The 23,108-nt window shown below is 43.5% G+C and overlaps 1 protein-coding gene across 18 annotated transcripts in view; it reads left to right on the top strand.

Moving 5' to 3' along the window:
* The first annotated feature begins 574 nt into the window (after window positions 1-574).
* sgip1 (SH3GL interacting endocytic adaptor 1) overlaps window positions 575-23,108 on the top strand; it is a 169,292-nt gene continuing 146,758 nt past the window's right edge. For 6 of the 18 annotated variants that reach the window (XM_062978196.1, XM_062978205.1, XM_062978207.1 and 3 more), the window contains exon 1: window positions 22,806-23,025. In XM_062978196.1, the coding sequence (XP_062834266.1) occupies window positions 22,908-23,025 (118 nt within the window). In that variant the 5' untranslated portion in view covers window positions 22,806-22,907. Of the gene's footprint in view, window positions 1,199-22,802; window positions 23,026-23,108 lie in introns of those variants that run through there. The other 12 variants (XM_062978203.1, XM_062978194.1, XM_062978202.1 and 9 more) reach the window with 7 other exon arrangements.

The raw sequence follows: 23,108 nt of genomic DNA, 5'->3' as shown, positions 1-23,108 counted from the left end.
AGTCTTTCCACTGCTGCTAGGAGTGTGTGTGTGTTCAAAGGGGGGGGGGAAGCCTGGTGGCAGGGCTTGTGGGTGCTCCCTCCCTCCCTCCCTCCCTCCCTCCCTCCCCCTCTTCCCGCATTGCTGAGCCCGCTGCCCTGGCCCTGCTTTTGTTCCCTCTCCCTCCGCCTGGCAAAGCCCAGCCTGGCCTTGGACAGGGATGCGCTGGGAAGATGCTCCTGCCGGACTCTCTTGGGCACCTTCTTTCCCGAAGATCATGGTTGATGATGTGACGTCAGGCCCGTCGATTTGCCTCTTGAATGGCTGTGGTTGGACGGCGGAGGAGGCAGGGAGGGAGGGAGGGAGGCAGGGAGGGGGGAGAGGAGGGGATCAGGCGACACAAATGCCAAGCCCGGCTTCCAGCGTCTCTCATTTGTGAGCTCTACAGAAACTGACATCCCGGGAGCGCAACCATTGTGAGGCTGCTGCAGCTGCACGGCAGCAGAATCCATCGCTTGGCTTTGGGAGCGATGATTCAATCCAAAAGCCCAAATCAATTCCTCCTCTTACTCCCCCCCCCCCCCCCCAGCCGCCTCTCCTGCAGCTTTCCTTCTGCTGATCTGACAGGGCTGGATAATTAATCTTGCTCACCCAGATGCTGCATTAAGATTACAGGGAGCGGGGAAGGCATGGCAAAGACGGAGACAATCCCTGTGCGTCTGCGTGTGTGTGTGGAAAGTGGGTGAGGACAAAAAGGGGGGAGAGCAAGAGGTCCCTGTGTTCCTGTGGGGTATTGTGTCAGGAGATGCAAGCCAGCTACCATGTGACGAGATAGAAAGCTGGAGGGATTGGCTGAGATACTACCAGCAGGCTCTGTGAGCTAAAGCGGCTCCCTCCACCCCTCCCTCCCTTCCTTTCCCTCCCTCCCTCCTCTCTCCCCCCTTCTCAGCATCCTTCTGTGATCCTGTAGGTGATACAGCTACAGCAGCATCCATGGCCTGCCTTTCGCCTTAGCACGCTCGCCCTGCGTTTTTTTTATTTAAATTTTATTTTTCCCCCACTTCTTCTTTGGCTTTGACAGCTGCACCCACCATGTATCCAAGGCACTGATTTTGGGGAAGGCTTACATTAAGCATCTGATACACCGGGATCGTAATTTCCTGTATTTTTTCAGGCTCTGTGGAAACTGAGGAATGCAATTCTGCCACCATGATGGAAGGTAGGATCTGCTCTGATTATGCCTTCAGATTTCCAATGCTGGTTGGGTTGTGATCGCAGCCCTTTGAGAGGGCAAAAGCGCTCCATGCTTAATCCAATTGCTTTTATTGCCAGGGTGATTTATTTTACAAAAATATCCCAACTTGGATGGTGCACAGAAATGACTCGCCAGATACAATCTCTAGCGATCAAATTCTCCGTTCTCGTGATGCAGCGGAAGATCTGCCCATGTTTTATTCATGCAGGTCTCTTTTCAGGATGGAAAAAAAAGTCGGGCAGTTCACGGCCTGTAGAGATATGCTGAACCAAATAAAGAAATTGAGATGAATCTTTGCAGAATGAATATAGGGGGTGAAAGGGATGGGGGGGGGGATGTCTGAAGGCAATACTTCGATTAAGCTTTGCTCTCTGGAAAAGAAAATCATTGCCACTTGGCTTGTTTTGAAAAGAGAAGGGGGTTGCAGAAAACTGCCTTCAGATATGATTTTCTTAATCCTTTATTGGAGAAGGATTGTGTTCTGTCACTTAACTCTTTCAAAGGCATGCACCTCAATGTTAGAAAGCATGAAGCAGATTCAACTATAAGAATATTAGAATATTTTTCCTGTTGTTTGTAGCATTTGTGATCTAAATCTAAAATATAGCCATTCTATGGCCCTTTAATTTGCACCAGTTATGACCATAGAATATTGCTGTCTCGTAGCTTGAAGGTTTGCTGTAATGAAATTGCTGTGGCTGCAAATAAAATGTCATGGCCTTTTAAGCATCATAAGGCATTTGCTGTGATACATTGAAACATACACATATATACATGTGTGATTGAAATGCAGAACATAATTCAGACTGATGGTTCTTTTGGGGGATGCATTTATTTGGGATGGGATATATGTGTCACACATTTTAGGGTTCTTTGGTGAAGAAACCTTTCTCTAGTGTTATAGCATTAATTCTTAATTGCGTTACAGTTTCTGAGATGATGACAGAATTACCAATGAAGCAAAAGACATCCATAGCAGGTGTACTGAGACTATTTCCTCTGGCCTTCATACTGTGCTGTGGTGCAGAGTAGCAAGCTTTTGCAGGGGGAAAAGAAGAAAAAATGAGAGGAATTAAGAGAGAGAGGGAGTTGAATAAAAAAGGGGGTATATAGCTCTAGATTCTGTACAGATGTCACTTAAATGTGCATGCAGAAACCTTCATTTATGATGCATGTTGGTTCAAGATTTTAGGACTTTTGAATATCATTGTTTGAAGCTGTATTTGCATGCAACTCCCCTCCTCTCAAACCTAGCTAAAATTAAGAATGTTATAGGCTATTCTTGACCAATTGATCGTAGTGACATTACATTTCAATCTGCACTGTTATAAAACCAAGAAGCATAGTTTGTAGTTAAGAAGGAAATGCAAATACGTTATCTAAACATTAAAGCCTTACCATTTCCTGAGATTAATCAAAATGTCTTGTATAACTACAGAATATACATTCTGTATTGCTGAAGGACTGGACTAGAGACTCTAGTTTAGTTTAGAATTATATGGATTACTCTTTATGGCCTGCTTGCTAAAAATGAAAATGAAAATAAACTCTTTCATCTAACCAAATAAAAATCAAACTAGATTTTTTTCACGTAAGCTTTGTATCTCGTGAACATTTAGCTTTGATTTGATTTTATCACCATAGACACTGAGTTAGGCAAGAAATGTTAAGATTTATGAAAGTTATGTTTGATTTAAACTATGAATTAAGCAAGTAGACATACTGTGAGCTTCACTATAGGTAGTACTAGGAGCTGGCAAGTATCTATAGCACTAATGGATCATCATCCTTGGAGAATACTATTTTAGTTATTCTGCCAGAGAAACACACACATACATAATAAGATAACATACTTGGAATGAGTGACCTTAGTCAAGCACTTACTAGTGTTTTTAATTAGTGTAGGCAACAAAGATCTAAAAGATATAATTATCTATTTGATTAATATTAAAAACGCTAAAAACAGGGGAGATGTGGCAGAACCTGTTTTTAAATAAAACTGTAGTCATGAAGATCTTAAATTTTCATATGCTTTCAGGCTCATAATTAGGTTGGAGTATCATGAAGCCTGGTTATAATATCTCAAATGTGCAAGTGTTTCCTCAAGTTGTTTTTTACATATACTGTATCTCCAAATTACTTATCTGTGAAAACCAATGATAATCCCTTAAAATATATCTCTTACATTTCAAAGAATGAACCAACACCAGACTTAGGGTGCATCTAGGTTGTAGAATTAATACAGTTTGACACCACATTAACAGCCATGGTTTAATGCTATGGAATTATGGGAGCTGTAGCTTGGTGAGGTACCAACACTCTTTGGCAGAAATGACTGAAGGCCTAGTAAAACTACAGCTAACATCCATCCATAACATTGAGCGGCTCCATAATCAGAAAAAAAAATCATGGGGAGTGTGGGTTTGAATTTTTTCAGGAAATCATGAAGAGTAGGTCCATAACACAAAAAATAATATAAATTCTATGACTCATTCTTTATTTTTATATAAACGTAATTAAATCAAATTTCTATTTTAGCTACAGAGTTTCAAGTCTAAAACAGCTGACTCTTAATTAGTAATTTAGTGGTTACAAAAGAATACCACAACACCTGTTGGAAATACTTGAAAACTATGCCAATACACTTTGACAGAAATCAGGCTCCCTCGATAAACTTCAATATACACTCAAGAGGGCAAGTCCAGTCAGTCTTTCTTGCCCTGTTGTGCTTTTTGTGTATGTTTTCAAAGGTTTAAGAGTTGAAAACAACCTTTCATTTGTAGCTGTTGAAACTGACAATGTTGCAGAAATCTGAATTAGTTTCTTTACATTCAGAAAAAAATGTCTATTACAGACAAGATATGCTTCCAATGCATCTGATGGTTTTTCTGCAGGTGTAATCTTTTTCCATTTTCTACACCATAGGTCAAACTCTTCCATCAGTGTATCAGTATCTTGAAGGCATTCATTGTAAAGTTCTGTGAACTTGTTCAAGTTGGATTTAAAATGGCCACAATTAATAGGGAGGAATATTTGCAGTTCCTGAACTTCCCTGTGCCTTGAAGACCTTTCTTGAAGCTGACTGCAGAAAAAATCCAGAAATGTTTAGCCTATAATATTCCATTGGTGTTGGTGAAATTTGCCTTGAACAGATGTGAGGGATCCTAACTTTTCCACCCACAGACTCCACCACTGATCTTGCTGTGTTAAAGATTTCCTGAAAATTTTTCACAAATTCTGTGTGCATCTCCCTGGCTTTTTCTAAGAGACTCTAAACATGTTGCAGACTACAGAAAATGTCCATATCTACTCTTTGTAATGTTTTGCCAAGCTGAAGGGAAGATGGCAGAAGCTTTCTTAGGATGTGTATGGTTATTACAAGTTCAGCATTCAGAACAGCTGTTTTATAGAGGACTCTCATTTAGTTCTTCAAGTGTTCTCACCACCACACTGTACAGTTCAACAAAACATAAAACTTCATCATGTCGCTCAACCCAATGGGCTTCATAAAGTGGCAACAGGTTGTTTGCTCTTGATTCAGGGAAACAGCCTTTTATATTTTTCCTCAAGAGTTCCAGTCTGATGGATAGTGCTCTGAAGGAACTGCACACAGATGATATTGTTCCTTGGCAGATTCTGACAGGTGGGATGCTGTTAAGTCTTTGCTAAGGCTAGTTTTAGCAAGTAAACACTGCAATGGATGTAGACAGTCATTTGATACTTCTGCGATATAATTGCTTGTGCACCACTAATATGGCCACTCATATTAGCAGCTCCATCATAACCCTGTCCACACAAGTACTGCAAGTTCAGCCCAATTATTCCAGGATTTACAAAACAATGCCTGCAAGTCCTCCACCTGTCATATCTTTACAAAGCCTATACAGCCTTCCCTTATTCCTGCAGCTTCAACATCAATTTATCTTGCCAAGAGCAATAACTGTTCTGAGGTACTCACATCCAAAGTTTAATTTGCCAAAAACAGAGAAACATTGTGATGCATTGCATCTTTAAATTTTTTGACTATCTTGTGACTACAAATGTCTATGAGTTCATTCTGTATTTGAGAACTAGTATACTGGGCATCCATAGCTGCAGTTTTGAAATTACTTTTTAGGTCATTTATCATGATGGGTTTACATCAAGACGTTTTCCAATGTGAATTAGCAAGGAGCTCTCAGCCAAGCACAAGTTGTTCTGATGATGTTTTCTTTTTTGGGTCAATTGAAGACTTGAATTGCATCATTTCATCACACAAATGGTTAAGCAAACAATGTACCAAGCTTCTGATGACCACCTTGACCCCTAACTTCTCCTCCGAACACCACACAGTACTTACAGATGGCACCTTGTATATGAAATGAGTTGACTAACCAGAGAAATCTGTTAAAAACTTTAAAAACTTAGATGCGTCTTCTTATCCAACCTGTTACCATCTTGGGTCTTCAATATTTGACTTTTTTTTTTGCCATGCATTCAAAAACGTTCAGTTGCTTCGATAGACATTCAGGGATCTTCTGGAGTCAGGTCAATGAAAGGAAACACTAACAGCAACTAACAGGGCTTTAAGTCTCAGAATTACAACTCAAACTAGCAGACAATTGCACAGTAAGATAGCTGTGTTTGGGATGATTCACGGCTGCTTTCATACCTTCCTTTTATATCCCAGTGGGAGGAGCAAGGAGGTGGACATAAGAGAGAGCTCTGAAAGGGGGAAGAGCAAGAGAGCAGTGTCGTGACTACTTTTTAGTGTTTTTAAAATCACATTTCAAAAAATATTAAAGATAATTACATGGGTTAAAAACAAATAAAATCTATAATTGTATTCAAATTTCATGAAAAAGAATGTTGATTAGAATCAGAGATACAGCATTTTGAAAGTTCTCTTATATATATATTTTCATTCTAAATTGGAATATCTAAAATCAAGATCCATGACTCACAAATATGTTTACATTTTTAGAAACTGCATAAAATGCCTTTAATCTAGTACCTATTTATTCAAAAATACTTGATATTTTAGGAGAAATTAAAGTATAAATGTTTAAAGCAAGCACAAATTACCATTGTTGTTATATACCTGGAATCATCACAAATTGTATTTAAACTCAAGTTTTTCTTATGGAGTTTAACCAGGAGAGTCTGAATCCGATGTCAGTTTTGATGGATCACATCATCTTTATGTTGATTAAACATTCATGATGTCAAAACTTGATCAGTTCCACTATGTTAGGTGGGTAATGATAGTGTGAATAAATCAAAATTTGGTTGAGATAGTGCTTTCAGTTCTGGAGATTTGTCACGACCCAGGCGGCAGAGGCACCAATAACCATACACAGAGGCCAGAATCTAACTAATATCTTTATTGAAGGAATATATAAAGTTAATAAAAACAAGTATAGAAAATAGTCCAGAATTAGACCCTTCAGGAAAGGTCAGAATTAGTCCAAAAAAGCAATGTCCAATAAGAAATATTAAGGTCCAAAGTTGTAATCCAATAACCGAAACACTCACTTTGCCAAGCAAAGTGAGGGGAGATGACAAGGTCCTTAGTCCATAAAACTTGAGCGTGGCTAGGAAATAACTTGATACTTGAAACAAGGCTTGAACGTGGAACAAGGTAACTAAGAACAAGAACAAGGTCCGTGGAATAACTTGGTAAAATCCGTGAAACAAGGCAAGGATTAGTCCTGGGAAACAAGGCAAAGTCCGTAGGTAACCAAAGGCTGGGAAGCAAGGCGAAGGCTGGATAGCAAGGCAAGGCTTGAGCTGAAGCGAGGCTTGAATCGGAGCGCGCTGTCCAGACACAACTCGCTCCGTAGGCTGACGAATTGACTCCGCGAAGTTGCTACGCGGGCAAAACACCTATATAGAGTCCAACTTTCTCACCAAAGCGGTTCTCTGGGAATCAGAAACGAAAGCTAAACTCTGAGACCAGATGTTAAACTCCTTAAAGATTCTCACGAGAACCAATGTTAATTGGCAACATTCTTAGCTGCTATCCTCGCACTCCTGCGCGAAGCTGAATCCAAACTTCTCTGTTGTTTACAAAACTCCCGGCGCAAGAACACGGGAGAAGTAGGCTCTGGGGTTGTTTGACATACTTCTGGGGCACAACTTTCTTGCAGGTGCAAGGTTTCCAGATCTGCCTGGGAAAGATCTGGCTGAGAGGAATCCAGTTCAGACTGGGAAGGTAAAAAACCCAAGTTTTCATCTTCATCAGGGATTACAATGTCCTGAGCAGGACTACAAGGCCCATGGTTCATCACACTATCCCCCTCCTCAGGGCCCCTCCCAAACTGGGGTCCTCTCCCCGAGGCGCGAGGTCGCGGTTTGGTGGGATAGGTCAGATGGAAGCGACGGGTTAGATCAGGAGCATGGACTGTGGAGGCGTCTTCCCAAGAGCGTTCCTCAGGCCCAAAACCCACCCAGTCAATGAGATATTGTAGGCGGCGGCGATGAAAGCGAGAATCCAAAATGTCCTCAACCTCGAACTCCTCCTCCCCATTCATCAAAACAGGAGGGGGGGCCGGTTGGTCTGTATCAGGACGCACACCATCCGCCGGAAGGAGCAGGGAACGGTGAAACACTGGGTGAATGCGCATTGAACGCGGAAGTTGGAGTTTGAAAGTCACGGGGTTTAATTGCGCCACCACTGGATAGGGGCCAATGAAGCGGGCATCTAACTTCCGGCATGGGCGGTGGGAGGGCAGAAAGCGAGTGGACAGGAAAACCCGATCTCCTACCTTGATTTCGGGGCCCGGCTGGCGGTGTTTGTCAGCGTGGCGTTTATAATCCTCCTTGGCTTGGTCCAGTTGCTGGAGCAAAAGTTGTTGCACCGCTGTGAGTTCCTGCAGCCAATCCTCTGCTGCGGGAACTTCTGAAGTTTCAATGACAGGGGGAAAGAAACGTGGATGGAAACCGTAGTTTGCAAAGAACGGCGTTTCTTTTGTAGAAGCTTGAACTCCATTATTGTAGGCAAACTCAGACAGTGGTAACAGAGAAGCCCAATTGTCCTGTTGGTAGTTTACATAACAGCGAAGATACTGCTCCAAAGTGGCATTGGTGCGCTCCGTTTGCCCATCTGTTTGGGGATGATGAGCTGAAGATAAGCGAGAGTCTATGCCCAGTAGTTTTTGTAGTGCCTTCCAAAAACGAGAGGTGAATTGAGATCCACGGTCTGTGACTAAACTCTTGGGCAATCCATGTAGTCTGAAAACATGCTGAAGAAATAGATCCGCAGTTTCTTTGGCCGTGGGGAGGCCTTCGCAGGGAATGAAATGGGCTAACTTGGTGAATAGGTCCACCACCACTAAGATCGTGGTGAATCCACAGGAAGGTGGTAGGTCAGTGATGAAATCCGCGGAAATTATTTCCCATGGGCGAGATGGGGTAGGAAGGGGGTGCAAAAGCCCTGAGGGCTTCTCCCTTCGTATCTTGGAGCGCTGGCATACTGGGCAGGTGTTGACATATTTTTCCACATCCTTGCGGATCTTGGGCCACCAAAAATCTCTTAGGATCAAATGCATGGTTTTAAATAGTCCGAAGTGTCCTGCTGGTTTGCAGTCATGACACAGACGAAGCGCTTTTTCCCTGCCCGGTCCGGGTGGGATATAAACATGATTTCTATAGCAGAGCAGCCCATCTTTAAGCGAAAAGGGAAAATGCAGACCTTGGCGAAGTTGGTCCTGCGCCCAGGCATCTGCTTGCTGACTAGCCCTGATTTCTTGAGCACAGATGGGTCCTGGAGTAGGGGAAGTTGAACCAATGGGACTGGATTTGGTGTTCCCCACTGTGAGCGTGGCAAAGTTCTCAGGTTGTAGCAGTTGGGATTCAAAGGTCTCCTTGCGTCCTGCAGCGTATTCCGGTTTACGTGACAGGGCGTCTGCTTGCTTGGTTTGAGCTGGGGTCACATAATGAATCTGGAAGTTGAAACGTTCAAAGAATAAAGCCCAACGTTGCTGCCTCTGATTTAGTTTGCGGGCAGTTCTTAGATGTTCTAGATTACGATGATCAGTGTGGACTTCAATGGGGAATTTGGCCCCTTCTAGCCAATGTCTCCAAGTTTCAAAGGCTGCCTTTATGGCCAGTAGTTCTTTTTCCCAAATGGTGTAATTCCTCTCTGGTGTGGTTAGTTGACGAGAATAAAAGGCACAGGGGTGGAGGTGATCTCCCACCGGTTGTAAGAGTACAGCCCCAATTGCCACATCAGAGGCGTCCGCTTGCACCACAAAAGGGGTTCCAGGATTTGGGTGCTGTAGAATTGGCTGGGAGGTGAATAGTTTCTTCAGTTGCTGGAACCCTTTCTCTGCTTGATCAGTCCAGCGGAAAGGCTGCTTTCCACGGATGCAGCTAGTGATGGGGTCGGACCAGCGGGCAAAATCTGGAATGAACTTGCGGTAGTAGTTCGCGAACCCCAAGAAACGCTGCACCTCTTTCTTGTTAGTTGGCGCCCGCCATTCCAATACTGCTGAAACTTTGGCTGGATCCATGGAAAGCCCTAGAGGCGAGATGCGGTAGCCAAGGAAATCTACCTCTTGTAGATCAAAAGCGCATTTTTCTAGCTTGGCATAAAGTCCATGATCCCGCAGTCGTTGCAACACCATTTTGACGTGGTTCTCATGTTCTGATTGTGATCTGGAAAACACCAAAAAATCGTCCAGGTAGATTATCAAGAATCTGTCTAGATAGTCCTGAAAAATATCGTTGACAAAATGCTGGAACGTTGCGGGAGCTCCGCATAAACCGAAATTCATAACTCGGGACTCGAATAATCCGAATTTAGTCTGGAAGGCGGTCTTCCACTCGTCCCCTTCTCTGATGCGAACTAGATTATAAGCCCCCCGAAGATCCAGCTTGGTGTAGACCTTGGCTCCTCGAAGTCGGTCCAGTAGATCCGAGATTAAGGGCAGGGGATAGCTGTTCCGCTTGGTGATATTGTTCAATGCTCTGTAGTCCACCACCAAGCGTAATTCCCCTGACTTCTTCTTCACAAACATCACTGGGGAGGCGGCTGGGGATTGAGAGGGTCTGATGAACCCCTTGCGAAGGTTTGTCTCTAAGAATTCCCTGAGAGCTTCTTGCTCTGGTTCAGTCAGGGAGTAGAGATGCCCTCGCGGGATCGGGGCCCCCTCCACCAAGTCAATGGCACAGTCATAAGGTCTATGTGGGGGTAATTTTTCGGCTTCTTTCTCATTGAATACATCCCAATACTCGGAGTACTTCTTTGGCAAGGTGATGATGGGCTCGGAGTCTGTGGCATGGCATACCTTGGCTACGAGGCAATGGTTTTGGCAGTACGGTGAAGCAAACTGCAGTTCTCTGTTGGACCAGGAGATGTTAGGGTCGTGGAGTGTCAGCCATGGAATTCCCAAAATCACAGGGAAATGGGGAACCTCGGTAACAAAGAAGGAAATCTCTTCCATATGTTCCCTTATCCACATCCTGGTGGGTTCCGACCACTGGCTTACGGGGCCCGTCTTGAGGGGACGGCCGTCTATGGCTTGCACCACACGGGCATTCTTGAAATCATGATATTGTAATCCCAGAGAGTCGGCATACTCTCTATCGATGAAATTGTTGGTAGCTCCAGAGTCTATCATGGCGTGGATCATGACGGGTCCCCTTTTTGCTGACCATAATGTGACCACGAGAAGGAACAGGACCCCGGTTGGCGGCTCTTGGATGGATTTTTTGACCGGGTTGGCGAGCCTCTCTACACCCGGTCGTTGGCTTCCCCCGCCGGCTGTGTGCCAGTCGGCTCAGACGCCTTCGACTCCGTGGAGGACGCCGCCGCAAGACGGGCGGCAGGCTTCCCTTTGGCTGGGCACTCTCTGGCGAAGTGGCCCCCGTTCCCGCAGTACCAGCAGAGGTTCAAGCGTTGACGACGGGCCTTCTCGGCGGCATCTAGTCTGGGACGCACATTGCCCAACTGCATCGGCACCTCCTCGCCTCCTCTGGGGTATGGGGTTGGCGGCGGGGGTCTCCACACCGGACGTGGCTGAACACTGGCGGGAGCGGGGGGTTTTGCCCCGGCTCTACCGCCCTGGCCTCGAACCCATTGTTTCCTGTTGGCAATCATGACTTCAGCCCGTAAACATTGATCAATGAGTGCCTCGAGGGTCTGGGGAGGATCCACCTTGGAGATTTCTTCCAGCATTTCAATGTTGAGACCCTCCCGAAATTGTCCTCTGAGGGCTACATCGTTCCAGCCGGTGTTGTGGGCCAGCACGCGGAACTCGGCTATGTACTGAGACATGGGTCTGTCTCCTTGAAGGAGGCGCCGGAGTTTGTGACCGGCTGCCTCCAAATTGTCCTCGATTCCCCAGGTCTCCTTAAGGTGATCCAAGAAGCGTTGCGCTGAACTTAGGTGGGGGGAGGCTTGATCAAACAGGGCCGTCGCCCAGCTAGCCGCTGGTCCGTCTAGAAGACTGTAGACCCACGCCACCTTGATGTCTTCTTGGGGAAACTCGGCATCACGGGCCTCTAGATAAGCTTGACATTGGCGGCGGAAAACATGAACCTTAGCAGCTTCTCCAGAAAACTTGGTAGGCAACGCCATGGCCGGGAGGCGAACTCCGCGCTCCCTCAACCCTTTTATTTCTCCATCCTGCGCGTTGAGTCTGTCACGGATGCGGTCCACTTCGTCCTTGCTGATGGTGTAGCTGAGCGGCTGTCCAGCCGGCGCGGCTCCGGTAGACATCCTGGCCTCGGTTAGTTGGTGCTTATGGGGGCGGAGTCAACCTGTCACGACCCAGGCGGCAGAGGCACCAATAACCATACACAGAGGCCAGAATCTAACTAATATCTTTATTGAAGGAATATATAAAGTTAATAAAAACAAGTATAGAAAATAGTCCAGAATTAGACCCTTCAGGAAAGGTCAGAATTAGTCCAAAAAAGCAATGTCCAATAAGAAATATTAAGGTCCAAAGTTGTAATCCAATAACCGAAACACTCACTTTGCCAAGCAAAGTGAGGGGAGATGACAAGGTCCTTAGTCCATAAAACTTGAGCGTGGCTAGGAAATAACTTGATACTTGAAACAAGGCTTGAACGTGGAACAAGGTAACTAAGAACAAGAACAAGGTCCGTGGAATAACTTGGTAAAATCCGTGAAACAAGGCAAGGATTAGTCCTGGGAAACAAGGCAAAGTCCGTAGGTAACCAAAGGCTGGGAAGCAAGGCGAAGGCTGGATAGCAAGGCAAGGCTTGAGCTGAAGCGAGGCTTGAATCGGAGCGCGCTGTCCAGACACAACTCGCTCCGTAGGCTGACGAATTGACTCCGCGAAGTTGCTACGCGGGCAAAACACCTATATAGAGTCCAACTTTCTCACCAAAGCGGTTCTCTGGGAATCAGAAACGAAAGCTAAACTCTGAGACCAGATGTTAAACTCCTTAAAGATTCTCACGAGAACCAATGTTAATTGGCAACATTCTTAGCTGCTATCCTCGCACTCCTGCGCGAAGCTGAATCCAAACTTCTCTGTTGTTTACAAAACTCCCGGCGCAAGAACACGGGAGAAGTAGGCTCTGGGGTTGTTTGACATACTTCTGGGGCACAACTTTCTTGCAGGTGCAAGGTTTCCAGATCTGCCTGGGAAAGATCTGGCTGAGAGGAATCCAGTTCAGACTGGGAAGGTAAAAAACCCAAGTTTTCATCTTCATCAGGGATTACAATGTCCTGAGCAGGACTACAAGGCCCATGGTTCATCACAAGATTTTGCTTCTCATAGACTTAACATGGGGATTTGGTTAACCAGTTAAATTCATGAGTAAATCAGTTTTTTTTTAAAACTGTCCGTAGATGGCTGAAGAGACCTATTCTTGATCTGCATGTTCTCCCGCAGTGAGGACATCGGTTTCCAGGTGGAAGGCAGTCCCGGTCAGGGTTGGCTTGACGCTCCTTCCTCTTGGCATGCTTTTCCCTTAAGCCCTCCATTCGTGCCTCTTTGAACTCCACAGCACTGCTGGTCACAGCTGACCTCCAATTAGAGCGCTCAAGGGCCAGGGCTTCCCAGTTCTCAGTGTCTATGCCACAGTTTTTAAGGTTGGCTTTAAGCCCATCTTTAAATCTCTTTTCCTGCCCACCAACATTATGTTTCCCGTTCTTGAGTTCGGAGTAGAGCAACTGCTTTGGGAGATGGTGATCGGGCATTCGGACAACGTGGCCAGTCCAGCGGAGTTGATGGCGTAGGAGCATCGCTTCAATGCTGGTGGTCTTTGCTTCTTTCAACATGCTGACATTTGTCCGCCTGTCTTCCCAAGAGATTTTCAGGATTTTTCTGAGGCAACGCTGATGGAAACGCTCCAGGAGTTTGGTGTGATGTCTGTAGACCGCCCACGTTTCACAGGCGTCGAGCAGGGTTGGGAGGACAATGGCTTTATAAACAAGCACCTTGGTATCTCTACGGATGTCCCGGTCATCAAACACTCTCTGCTTCATTCTGAAAAATGCTGTGCTCGCAGAGTTCAGGCGGTGTTGTATTTCAGTGTCAATGTTGACTTTTGTGGAGAGGTGGCTGCCAAAGTTGTAGCTGTATTCCTTGCATTGCAGAGGGATTAGCTGGTGCCTGTTGGAAGAGCACTGGTTTTCTCGATGTTCAATGAGAGGCCGAGCTTCTCGTATGCTTCTGTGGAGGTGTTTAGAGTGGCTTGCAGGTCTTCTTCTGAATGCGCACAGACTACGTTATCATCAGCATATTGGAGTTCTATAACAGATTTTGTGGTGACCTTGGTTTTGGCTTTCAGTCTGCTGAGGTTAAATAGCTTGCCATCTGTCCGATAGATGATTTCCACTCCAGTGGGAAGCTTCCCATCAACAAGGTGAGTATCATAGCGATAAAGATAGAAAATAAGGTAGGGGCAATAACACATCCCTGCTTGACACCTGATTCCACCTTAAATGGGTCACTTTGGGAGTCGTTGCTGTCCAAGACTGTTGCCATCATGTCATCATGGAGGAGCCGCAGGATGTTCACAAATTTGTCAGGGCACCCGATTTTTTGGAGTATGGTCCAGAGAGCGCTGCAATTCACTGTGTCAAATGCCTTTGCAAGGTCAATGAATGCCATGTACAGAGGTTGATTTTGTTCCCTGCATTTTTCTTGGAGCTGTCGAGCAGTGAAGATCATGTCCACTGTTCCTCTGGAGGAACGGAAGCCATTCTGGGATTCTGGGAGGGTGTCTTCTGAGACAGGGAGAAGGCGGTTTGCAAGGATTCTTGAAAGGATTTTCCCAGTGGAGGTTAGAAGGGAGATACCGCGATAGTTCCCGCAGTCTGTTCTGTCCCCTTTCTTGAAAAGGGTGATGATGGTGGCATCCTTGAAGTCTGCTGGGATTTTCTCGGTGACCCACACCTTTTCAATGAGCTGGTGGAGTTGTTGTATCAGCTCAGGTCTACCTGTTCTGAAGATTTCAGCAGGGATCCCAGCAGGTCCGCTGGCTTTGTTGTTTTTTTGTTGGCTGATGGCATTGCTAACTTCTTCCAAACTAGGCAGTGCTGCAAGCTCATCCCTGGTTTGTTGTTGCAGGATTTGTGAGAGGGTCTCTTCGGCCACATTGGAGCTGCGATTCAGCAGGTTCTGGTAGTGCTCTTTCCAACGTAGTGCAATTGATGTTTTGTCCTTCAGAATTTTGGTTACATCTGATGAGTGTAGAGGCTGTATGCCATGGTTTCTTGGTCCGTAAATGATCTTTGTGGCTTGAAAAATCCCTGGGCATCATGGGTATCTGCAAAGGGTTGATGCCAGTGGGTGCTTCAGTCAGGTGCTTCACCTGGTCATTTCTGATGGCAAAGCCAACTCCGTATATTCTTCGCTCTTCTTCAGGCAGTCCCTTCCAGAAGAAGGTGTAGCCTCCCTTTTCTTCCTTCAGCTGCCCCTCTCCTGCTCTCCGGGTCTCCTGAAGGGCTGCTATGTTGATCTTAAAGCGTCCCAGTTCCCTTGCAATGATAGCAGTCCTGTGTTCGGGGCGTTCGCTGTCAGTGTTATCCAACAGTGTCCGTACGTTCCATGTTCCAAAGTTCATTTCTCTTTTTTGGCCACAGAGTGGTAACCCCTCTGGACGTGGCAGCCCAGTCAGGGTAAGAGAGGCAGACTATGTTTAGGGCACCTTTTCTAGCCCCTTCCCCACGTGGGGTTAGCAGAGCGGATCCTAAAAAGGGCTGCTCAGTCATGGATACAGCTGCCGGACTACTCAACTGCCTCGGTCCTTGAGGTAGAATGACTGAGTCCATATCCACCGCCCATGTGCCAGTCTGTGACTAGGGGCTTCCAGATTTCACAGTCCTGCCCCCGTTGCCACTCGCTGATCACCATGGGACTTTTTGGGTTTGTTTTTATTTTTGTTGGAAGATGCCTGTGCATGATTTTTTAAAAAATGTGTGGAGGTCAGTGCATGGCTGGTCAACACACAATCTTCACAGAGTGAGGTTCCAGCAGTGGTGTGGTTAACACACAAGAGTGGCTTCTCAGTCTGTTGCAGCCTTCTTCCACCTTCACAGCCATTGTAACATGTACCATGTTATCCTCCACCTGCTCCGCCATTGAGGTTTTAGGGTCTTCGGATTGTGCTTGGTCTGGAACCTCCCCTGTGGCCACACCTGGAAGTGTATGACTCCAGTGGTTGTGCCTGCAGGTTCATCGGAACACGCAAGCCCCCTCACCATGACAAGGTGACAATCCATCGAGACAACTGGCTGTCTATATTTACAGATTCTGCATCCATGGAGCCCTATTGGAAGTGCTCTAACATCATGTGATGGTTTCCACTCCATTTCCAAAGCGCATGGAAACCAAACCCAAAGACCATATGATGAAGTCATAGATCTTAACTCCTGGTCATTTTAGGCCAGTGATGGCCAACCTATAACATGTGTGTCAGCACTGACACGCCTAGCCATTTTTGTTGACACGCTGCCGCAAGCAGATTGATTGGATGATTAATGCCTTTTGTGGCCAAATTTGGTGTGATTTGGTCCAGTGGTTTTGTTGTTTTGTTGTGGGAATTATGCACATTACATCTATCTATCTATCTATCTATCTATCTATCTATCTATCTATCTATCTATCTCATTCTATTATTATTGTAGTATATTATTATATTATATTATGCATTATTCATGACTACATTGAAACTACAATAGAGAGAAGCTGCAAGAGGTACCATAGATTGTTGTACATGGAAATAATGGTAGTAAATAGTTTTGATTTATTAAATACAGTTATATATTACAATTATATATTTTTGTTATTTAAAACTATACATTTTGTGAAATTATGGTTTTCTCTCTCGAAGTGACACACCACCCAAGTCATGCTAGGTTTTTTTGGTGAATTTTGACACACCAAGCGCAAAAGGTTGCCCATCATTGTTTTAGGCCAAATGTAGTTAGTAATCCTGGGGGCAATAAGGTATTTCTGCAAATCTTGGGCTCTTTTCTTCTTGCAGAATACTGATATTTCTGTCTTGTTTCTCATTAGGACTGTTTGGCCAGTATTGACACTCAGCATCTACATTCACTGTTTAAAAGAGATAATTTGACTAACAAGGAAGTATTGTTAGCAAGACAGTACTGTGTTAACAGATCATAATAACAGAGATATTATTCAGCAGTAGAAGTTGGAGGCCACTCCAAGTATTGTGGAAGGATTACTCAGCATTCCTTACTGGCTTTAGTTGATGGAGTTGTAGAACCACAACATCTGGGAGGCCCTTAGCATTGTCCAAAAGGTTATGAATGGGCATATTCTGTGATCAAACATAGGCACAGTGAAATTTTATAGATTTAGGATGCATTTACATTGTAGAAGTAATGCACTTTGATACCACTTTAACCACCATGGCTCATTGATATGGAATCATAGGATTTGTAAATCTACAAGGTCTTTAGCTTTCTTTGCCTAATAGTGCTGGCACCTCACCAATCTACAACACCCAAGGTTCCACAGCATTGAGCCATTGCAGTGAAAGTGTCAAATCTGCACTCAAAGGCATTGGATACCCTCCCACCCACATCCACAGAGAGATTTTCCCCTTGGAGATGTAAAAATGTATATGAAATATTTGTGTCATTCTCTAACCATTTTCTTGCAGAACCATCAACTTCAGAATTTATTCTTTTTTCATGTGTTGAAACTTTGTTCCAAATGGCAAAAAAATCTGAAACAAGAGGCTATTATGACTCATTTATCTTGAGCGATTGTAATGCAGCAATATCTGTTTGTCATTCAGGCAAAACAGTATTGTGCAAAAGTCAAGCTTGAGGCATTGCAGCTGACAGTGTATATTCCAAATGGACAGCATGCTCTCTTGTGCAGTGTTCTCTGCTTTAGACAAACCCAAATTGTTCTACCATCTTTTCTAATTCCTCTGCTTTGAAGAGAGTGCCAAATTCTGTTAAAATCTAAAAGGCTGGCAGATAGTCTTCTTTTGTGGAGGAGGGGGATACTTTTGGTTTGTTGAATTATTTTTGCTGCTTTGGGAACTCTCAAGTGGCCATTTCTTGGGGATGAGAGCTAATAGATTTGTGATTATTACTTCGAACATTTCCATAGCACTCTCAAACATGCTCAGTGATTTACTGTCATTCTTCAATCTTGTGAATGAACTATATATCTTGTCTTCCTAGCAGCTGATGGGAACTGATGTGAGAAGCTGAAACTTGTATTTCATAAAGCATATGGCCTGAATCCTATTATTAACTCCAACCCGAGTTGACCCTTTGAATCAGCAGTATTGATATAAGTATTGATTCATCATGAAAAAATCAATTCCGTGGGTTTACTCCAGTTAAGATTACCTTATAGCATACAGGCTATTGACAGAAATTGGTGTTAGAGGCATGCCTCACCATCATGCAAGGTGGACAGTTTTCCATGCTCCTTCTTCCATAACAAATACCATCAACATTTTAGTCATCCTAGGTTTAGAATGAGGTGAACCTTCCTCTCCAAAAAGGTTCAGTTTAGAATGATAATGGAATGAAGGGTTAGTTTCTCCTTTTCAACACACATCTATATATTATACTTCCAATCTTAACTGGAACTATTAAATGTACTGTTATCAATTATAACAGTCTCGGGTTACCTACTTCTTTTGTTTACATTCCTCACTGTATGCACTTTATGGCCCAGTCATCTTATGTGTGTTTCATGTTTTTATCCAGCCCATGTTTTATTGATATGTTTTATTGATTTGTTTTACTTTGATGTGTTTTTTACAATGTCTGTTATTATTTGGGCTTGGCCCCATGTAAGCTGCCCCGAGTCCCTTCGGGGAGATGGAGGTGGGGTATAAAAATAAATTTGTTGTTGTTGTTGTTGTTGTTGTTGTTGTTGTTACTATCAAAGCACTTCTGACAGGTGTTCATCTGGTCTCTGCTTAAAAAGAATGACTCCACCTTGCTCCAAGACAACATATTCCAGCTCTTATCATCAGGACATTATTTCTAAAATTAAGGTGTAATCTTTTTTCCTGCAATTTGAATCCACTGCTCAATGTTTTAGTCTCCAGAGAAATGGAAAACAAGCTCGTTCCCTCCTCGGCATTTCTAGTATTTAAACATGGCTATCATGTCCCCGCTCAGCCTTCTTTTCTCTAAGCTGAACATACCCAGCTCTCTAAGCCACTCCTCATAGGGCTCGGTTTCCAAACTTTTGATCATTTTGGTCGCTCTTCTTTGGACACATTCCAGCTTGACAATATCTGTCCTGAATTGTGGTGCCCAGAACTGGACACCATATTCCAGATGAGGCTTGACCAAAGCAGAAGAGTGGAACCATGACTCCTCTTAGTCTCAACACTATATTCTTGTTGATACAGCCTAGAATCACATTGGTTTTTAAAGCTGCTGCACCACATGGGGGATTCCCACCCACCCCCGGTGCTGTTTCGCCAGCCTCCGGCAGAATGGAGAAAGCATAGTTGATGTATTGCTGAAGTGGTGAGGATCTGTGCTGGCTCCAGTGGAGCCAGCACAACATGGGCAGGCTCACGTGTTTGGAAGGAAGCTTCTTAAGATGCTTCCAATTCAGTTGGGGGCGGGACCTCTGCCAGAAGTCCAGTGACATCATGTGATGCACAGTGTGCCTATCAGTTACTGGTGAAGTTGTCATGTTTAGTTAGTAAACTACCAAGAATCCTAAATACCTTTCATGTGTCACCCATCCTATATATGTGCATTTCGTTTTTACTGCCTAAGTGTAGTAATGTAAAAGTGTCCCTGTGGAAATTCATTTTTCTGGTTTTTGATAATTTTGCTTTCTGATCCTGTCCTCTGGAATATAAGCCATTCCTCCCAATTTGGTGCCATGTACAAATTTGATAAAAAATGCACATATTTCATAATCCAAGTCCTTGCTTGATAAAGATGTTGAATAGTACTGGGCTCAGGACAGAACCCTGTGACACCCCACTGAGCACTTCTCTCTAGGATGAAAATGAGCCTTTGGTAAGCACCCTTTGAGTTTGGGCAGTTAACCAATTCCCAATCCACCTAACAGTAGCTTTGAGTAGCCCACATTTTATTAGATTCTTTGTCAGAATGTCTTGTGGAACCTTGTCAAAAGCCTTACTGAAATTGAAATCATTGGTTCTGAAATTACTTTGGCCAGTTCTTTGAAGATCCTTAGATAGAGTTCATCTGGCCCTGGAGACTTGATTTATTTAGATTAGCCAGATATTTCTGTACTGCCTCTTTACCTGTTCTATGTTGCATTTCCCCTACTGCATGTTCTGCTACATTATCCCCAAGTTGAGCACTGTTAACCTATTGGGAGAAGACTGAGACAAAAAAGTGTTGTTGTTTTTTAAAAAAAATTATTACATTCCAACAATTAACAAAATTATAGCGATGCATGTCTTATTTCAATATACATAATACCAAAAGTAACTAATGCTTAAATGACATTTTAAACGATCCTTTGGAATGTAACACCCACCCCCCTCCCCTCCCTCGTTCCCCCTCCCCCCTGGAACAGCAATTCAATATATTATCATTGTATCATTTTAACTGTGTGGAACGCCTGGTTCAAGGTGGTGTATCTTTCGTCTCCGAGACAAAAAAAGTGTTGAGCATTCAGTATTACTGTCCCTACATCCTAGGAACTTGAGTCCACTGTCTAAAGTTGCCTTTTCTGGTTATAAATACAAACTAGAGTAGACAACAAAACCTAGGAGGAATTCAACAAGGACTGAAAAAAAGCCGTGGAGCATGAGTTCTTCCCTTTTTCATAAGACAAAGACCTTTTCTGTCAATGTATTCAAAATGGAGAAGGTATTGCAGAAGAGGAAAGTGCTGGGAAGGGCTACCTCCCTCTTGCTTTCAAACCTAGCCCTGGCAGCCTGGCCACAGTTATGAATTTACACATTTCAAACACTCATGTAGGTGAATGGAGAATATATACAAATATGTAAACATGTGGAGAATATAAATAATGTAAAACATTGGCCCAGTAAGCAGTCCTGTTAAATAAGCCTTACTTGGAGCATCCTTAAGTTCACATTTGACTTTGATGATTATTCATATTGATGAGAGAATGTGCAGAGATCTCCTGTTACTCATTCTCTGTGATTTTATAATGACTATGCACAATCATGGATATTCATGCACATTCACAAGTTAACTCATTTTAGCTCTATTGAATATCTTATTGTCCTTCTGTTGTCTACCAGTCGACAGTTAAGACATCTTAATTCCACTAGGCTTTTCGTATTACCTAAATGAGTCATTCATCTCTCCTAGTTTCTTGTCTTATTGGATGTGTCATGAGTAAGACCTGAGCTTGACGCTTAGACTGAATATTACAAAACAAAGCATTTTTAGATGAAAAGCTATACTGCCTCTAGCATTGGATCTTATTGAAATTCTTCAAAACTGAGAATTTACTAGTTGACAATCCATGATATGACATCATTTCTTATCATTATGAATGTGTGAACACACTCTTAAAAAGAGATCAGGAACCTTCAGTCTTCCAGATGTGTTGGGTTATAGTCTCCATAATCCTTTGCTTTTAACCATGGTAGTTGAGATTTCAGAGAGTTGACCAAAAATCCTCTGGAGAGTCAGCAGTTTCCTGTCTCTGTTATAAAACATAAACAGCCTAATCATAATCAAAAATAATGTTGTTCTGTGTCACACATACACTGTGTGTGTATGTCTTCAAGTTGTTTGCCAGTTTATGGTGACCCCATGAATTTTATAGAGTTTTCTTAGGCAAGGAATACTCAGAGATGGCTTTGCCAGTTCCTTCTTCTGAAATATAGCCCACAACAGCTGGTATTCATTGTTGATCTCCCATCCAAGGCTGATCCTGCTTAACTTCCAAGATCACATGGGATCTGGTGCCTTTAGGCCAGAGCTTTCCAAACACGCATCATTTTGCAACATAGCAATTCAGTTTTTCCAGCAAACTGGAAGTTAAATACATACATAAATTGTAATAACAAAATATGTAACAATACAACATACCTCATGAAAGCTTTTAATTTTTTTTTAAAGTATCTGATGTATTGTTTATTTCACATAGAGTCCTTATTTAATCTTTTTGTCTTTTTTCATCACAGTGGGAACCAGAAATCTTCAGCTAATGTGAGATATCATTAGCTGACCTGTCCATTGCAGCCTGCTTCCATGTTAAGTTCAGAAACATATCCCACGTGGATGTGAGGGGCATAGTGTATCAGCAAGTATTGGAAGCTTGGCAGCCTGTGCTTGTCTTGGTAACTGTCAGAAGGAAGTCTAATCTGTTCTTCTAGGGCACTTCTTAAACTGTGGGTTCCAAATGGGGTCCCCTTAGCCTAAAGCTGGGGTCACAAAAATTTGACAATAGTAAATGGTTTCTGAACCACAACCTAGTGGCTGTGTTAGACATTACACAAATTCATTAGCAACAACATAGTGTTAATAGTGGATTTGACAATGCTTCAGCCTGTTTAGCAAGCTTTGCAAATGCTGATTTATTATCAGCAAATGTTTGATTTTATATACCTATATACCTGGGAACACGCAAAATTTTCTTTGGGCAGAATGGGGTGTCAAAAAGCTTAAGAATCCCTGTTCTAAGGGATCAATATAAACAAAGGGAGACTTCATGCAATATCATAAAACAATGAATTAAGCCTTCAAAAATCTGAAAAATCCTGAATTCACTTCTCATCTAAGTTAGGGGTGAAGGTGTATGCATTTTCTAAGGAGCAAATTAGACATTATTGTTCAGTAAATGTAATGTGTGGGCTCAAGCTTCTCTTTGCTGAAAGCATCCCTAACCTTGGAACACACTCCTTGCTCTGACGGCTGGTGCATGTTAAATGAGAAGATCGTGCCCTTTGTGAACTCCACATCAGTGATGGGGAATGTGTCGATCTCAAGATCTTGCTGGGATAAAACTCATCATCAACTCTCAGCATTGGCTACAGTGGTTGTAGCTAATAATAGTGACACTGCTTCAACTTCTGGAGAGTGACACATTCCCCACACTACCTATAAAGTATTTGTTAGGGTCCAGTCTTCGCAGTCATAATGGACCCAGTTGCTATGGTGCTGCTTAAAGATGTATTTGCTATAGTGAATCAGGATTTGCTTCTTCCTCTTATATGAAAGGCTCAGGGAGGATGGGTTTTAAGGATTTAAAATCATTTAAAACCTTTCTGAAAACTCAAACTTAAGGAAATGGCCCAGTGGCCTCTCTGCCCCTTCTACACAAAGGCTGCAGTGGACAGGCCAGCTGATGATCCTTCCCACCAAGTGAAGTTTGCTGGTTTTCACTGTAATGAGAAAAGGAAAAAAGGTATTGACTCACTTTCTAGCAAGAATTAGTATACGTTGGTGACAGTTTTGTATTCATTTACTTTTCGGTGAGTTGAATTCAAT

Source organism: Anolis carolinensis, chromosome 4 (assembly GCF_035594765.1).
Source record: "Anolis carolinensis isolate JA03-04 chromosome 4, rAnoCar3.1.pri, whole genome shotgun sequence".
Lineage (NCBI taxonomy): Eukaryota > Metazoa > Chordata > Lepidosauria > Squamata > Dactyloidae > Anolis > Anolis carolinensis.
Note: the sequence above shows the minus strand (reverse complement) of the source record. Positions and strands in the feature narration are given on the sequence as shown.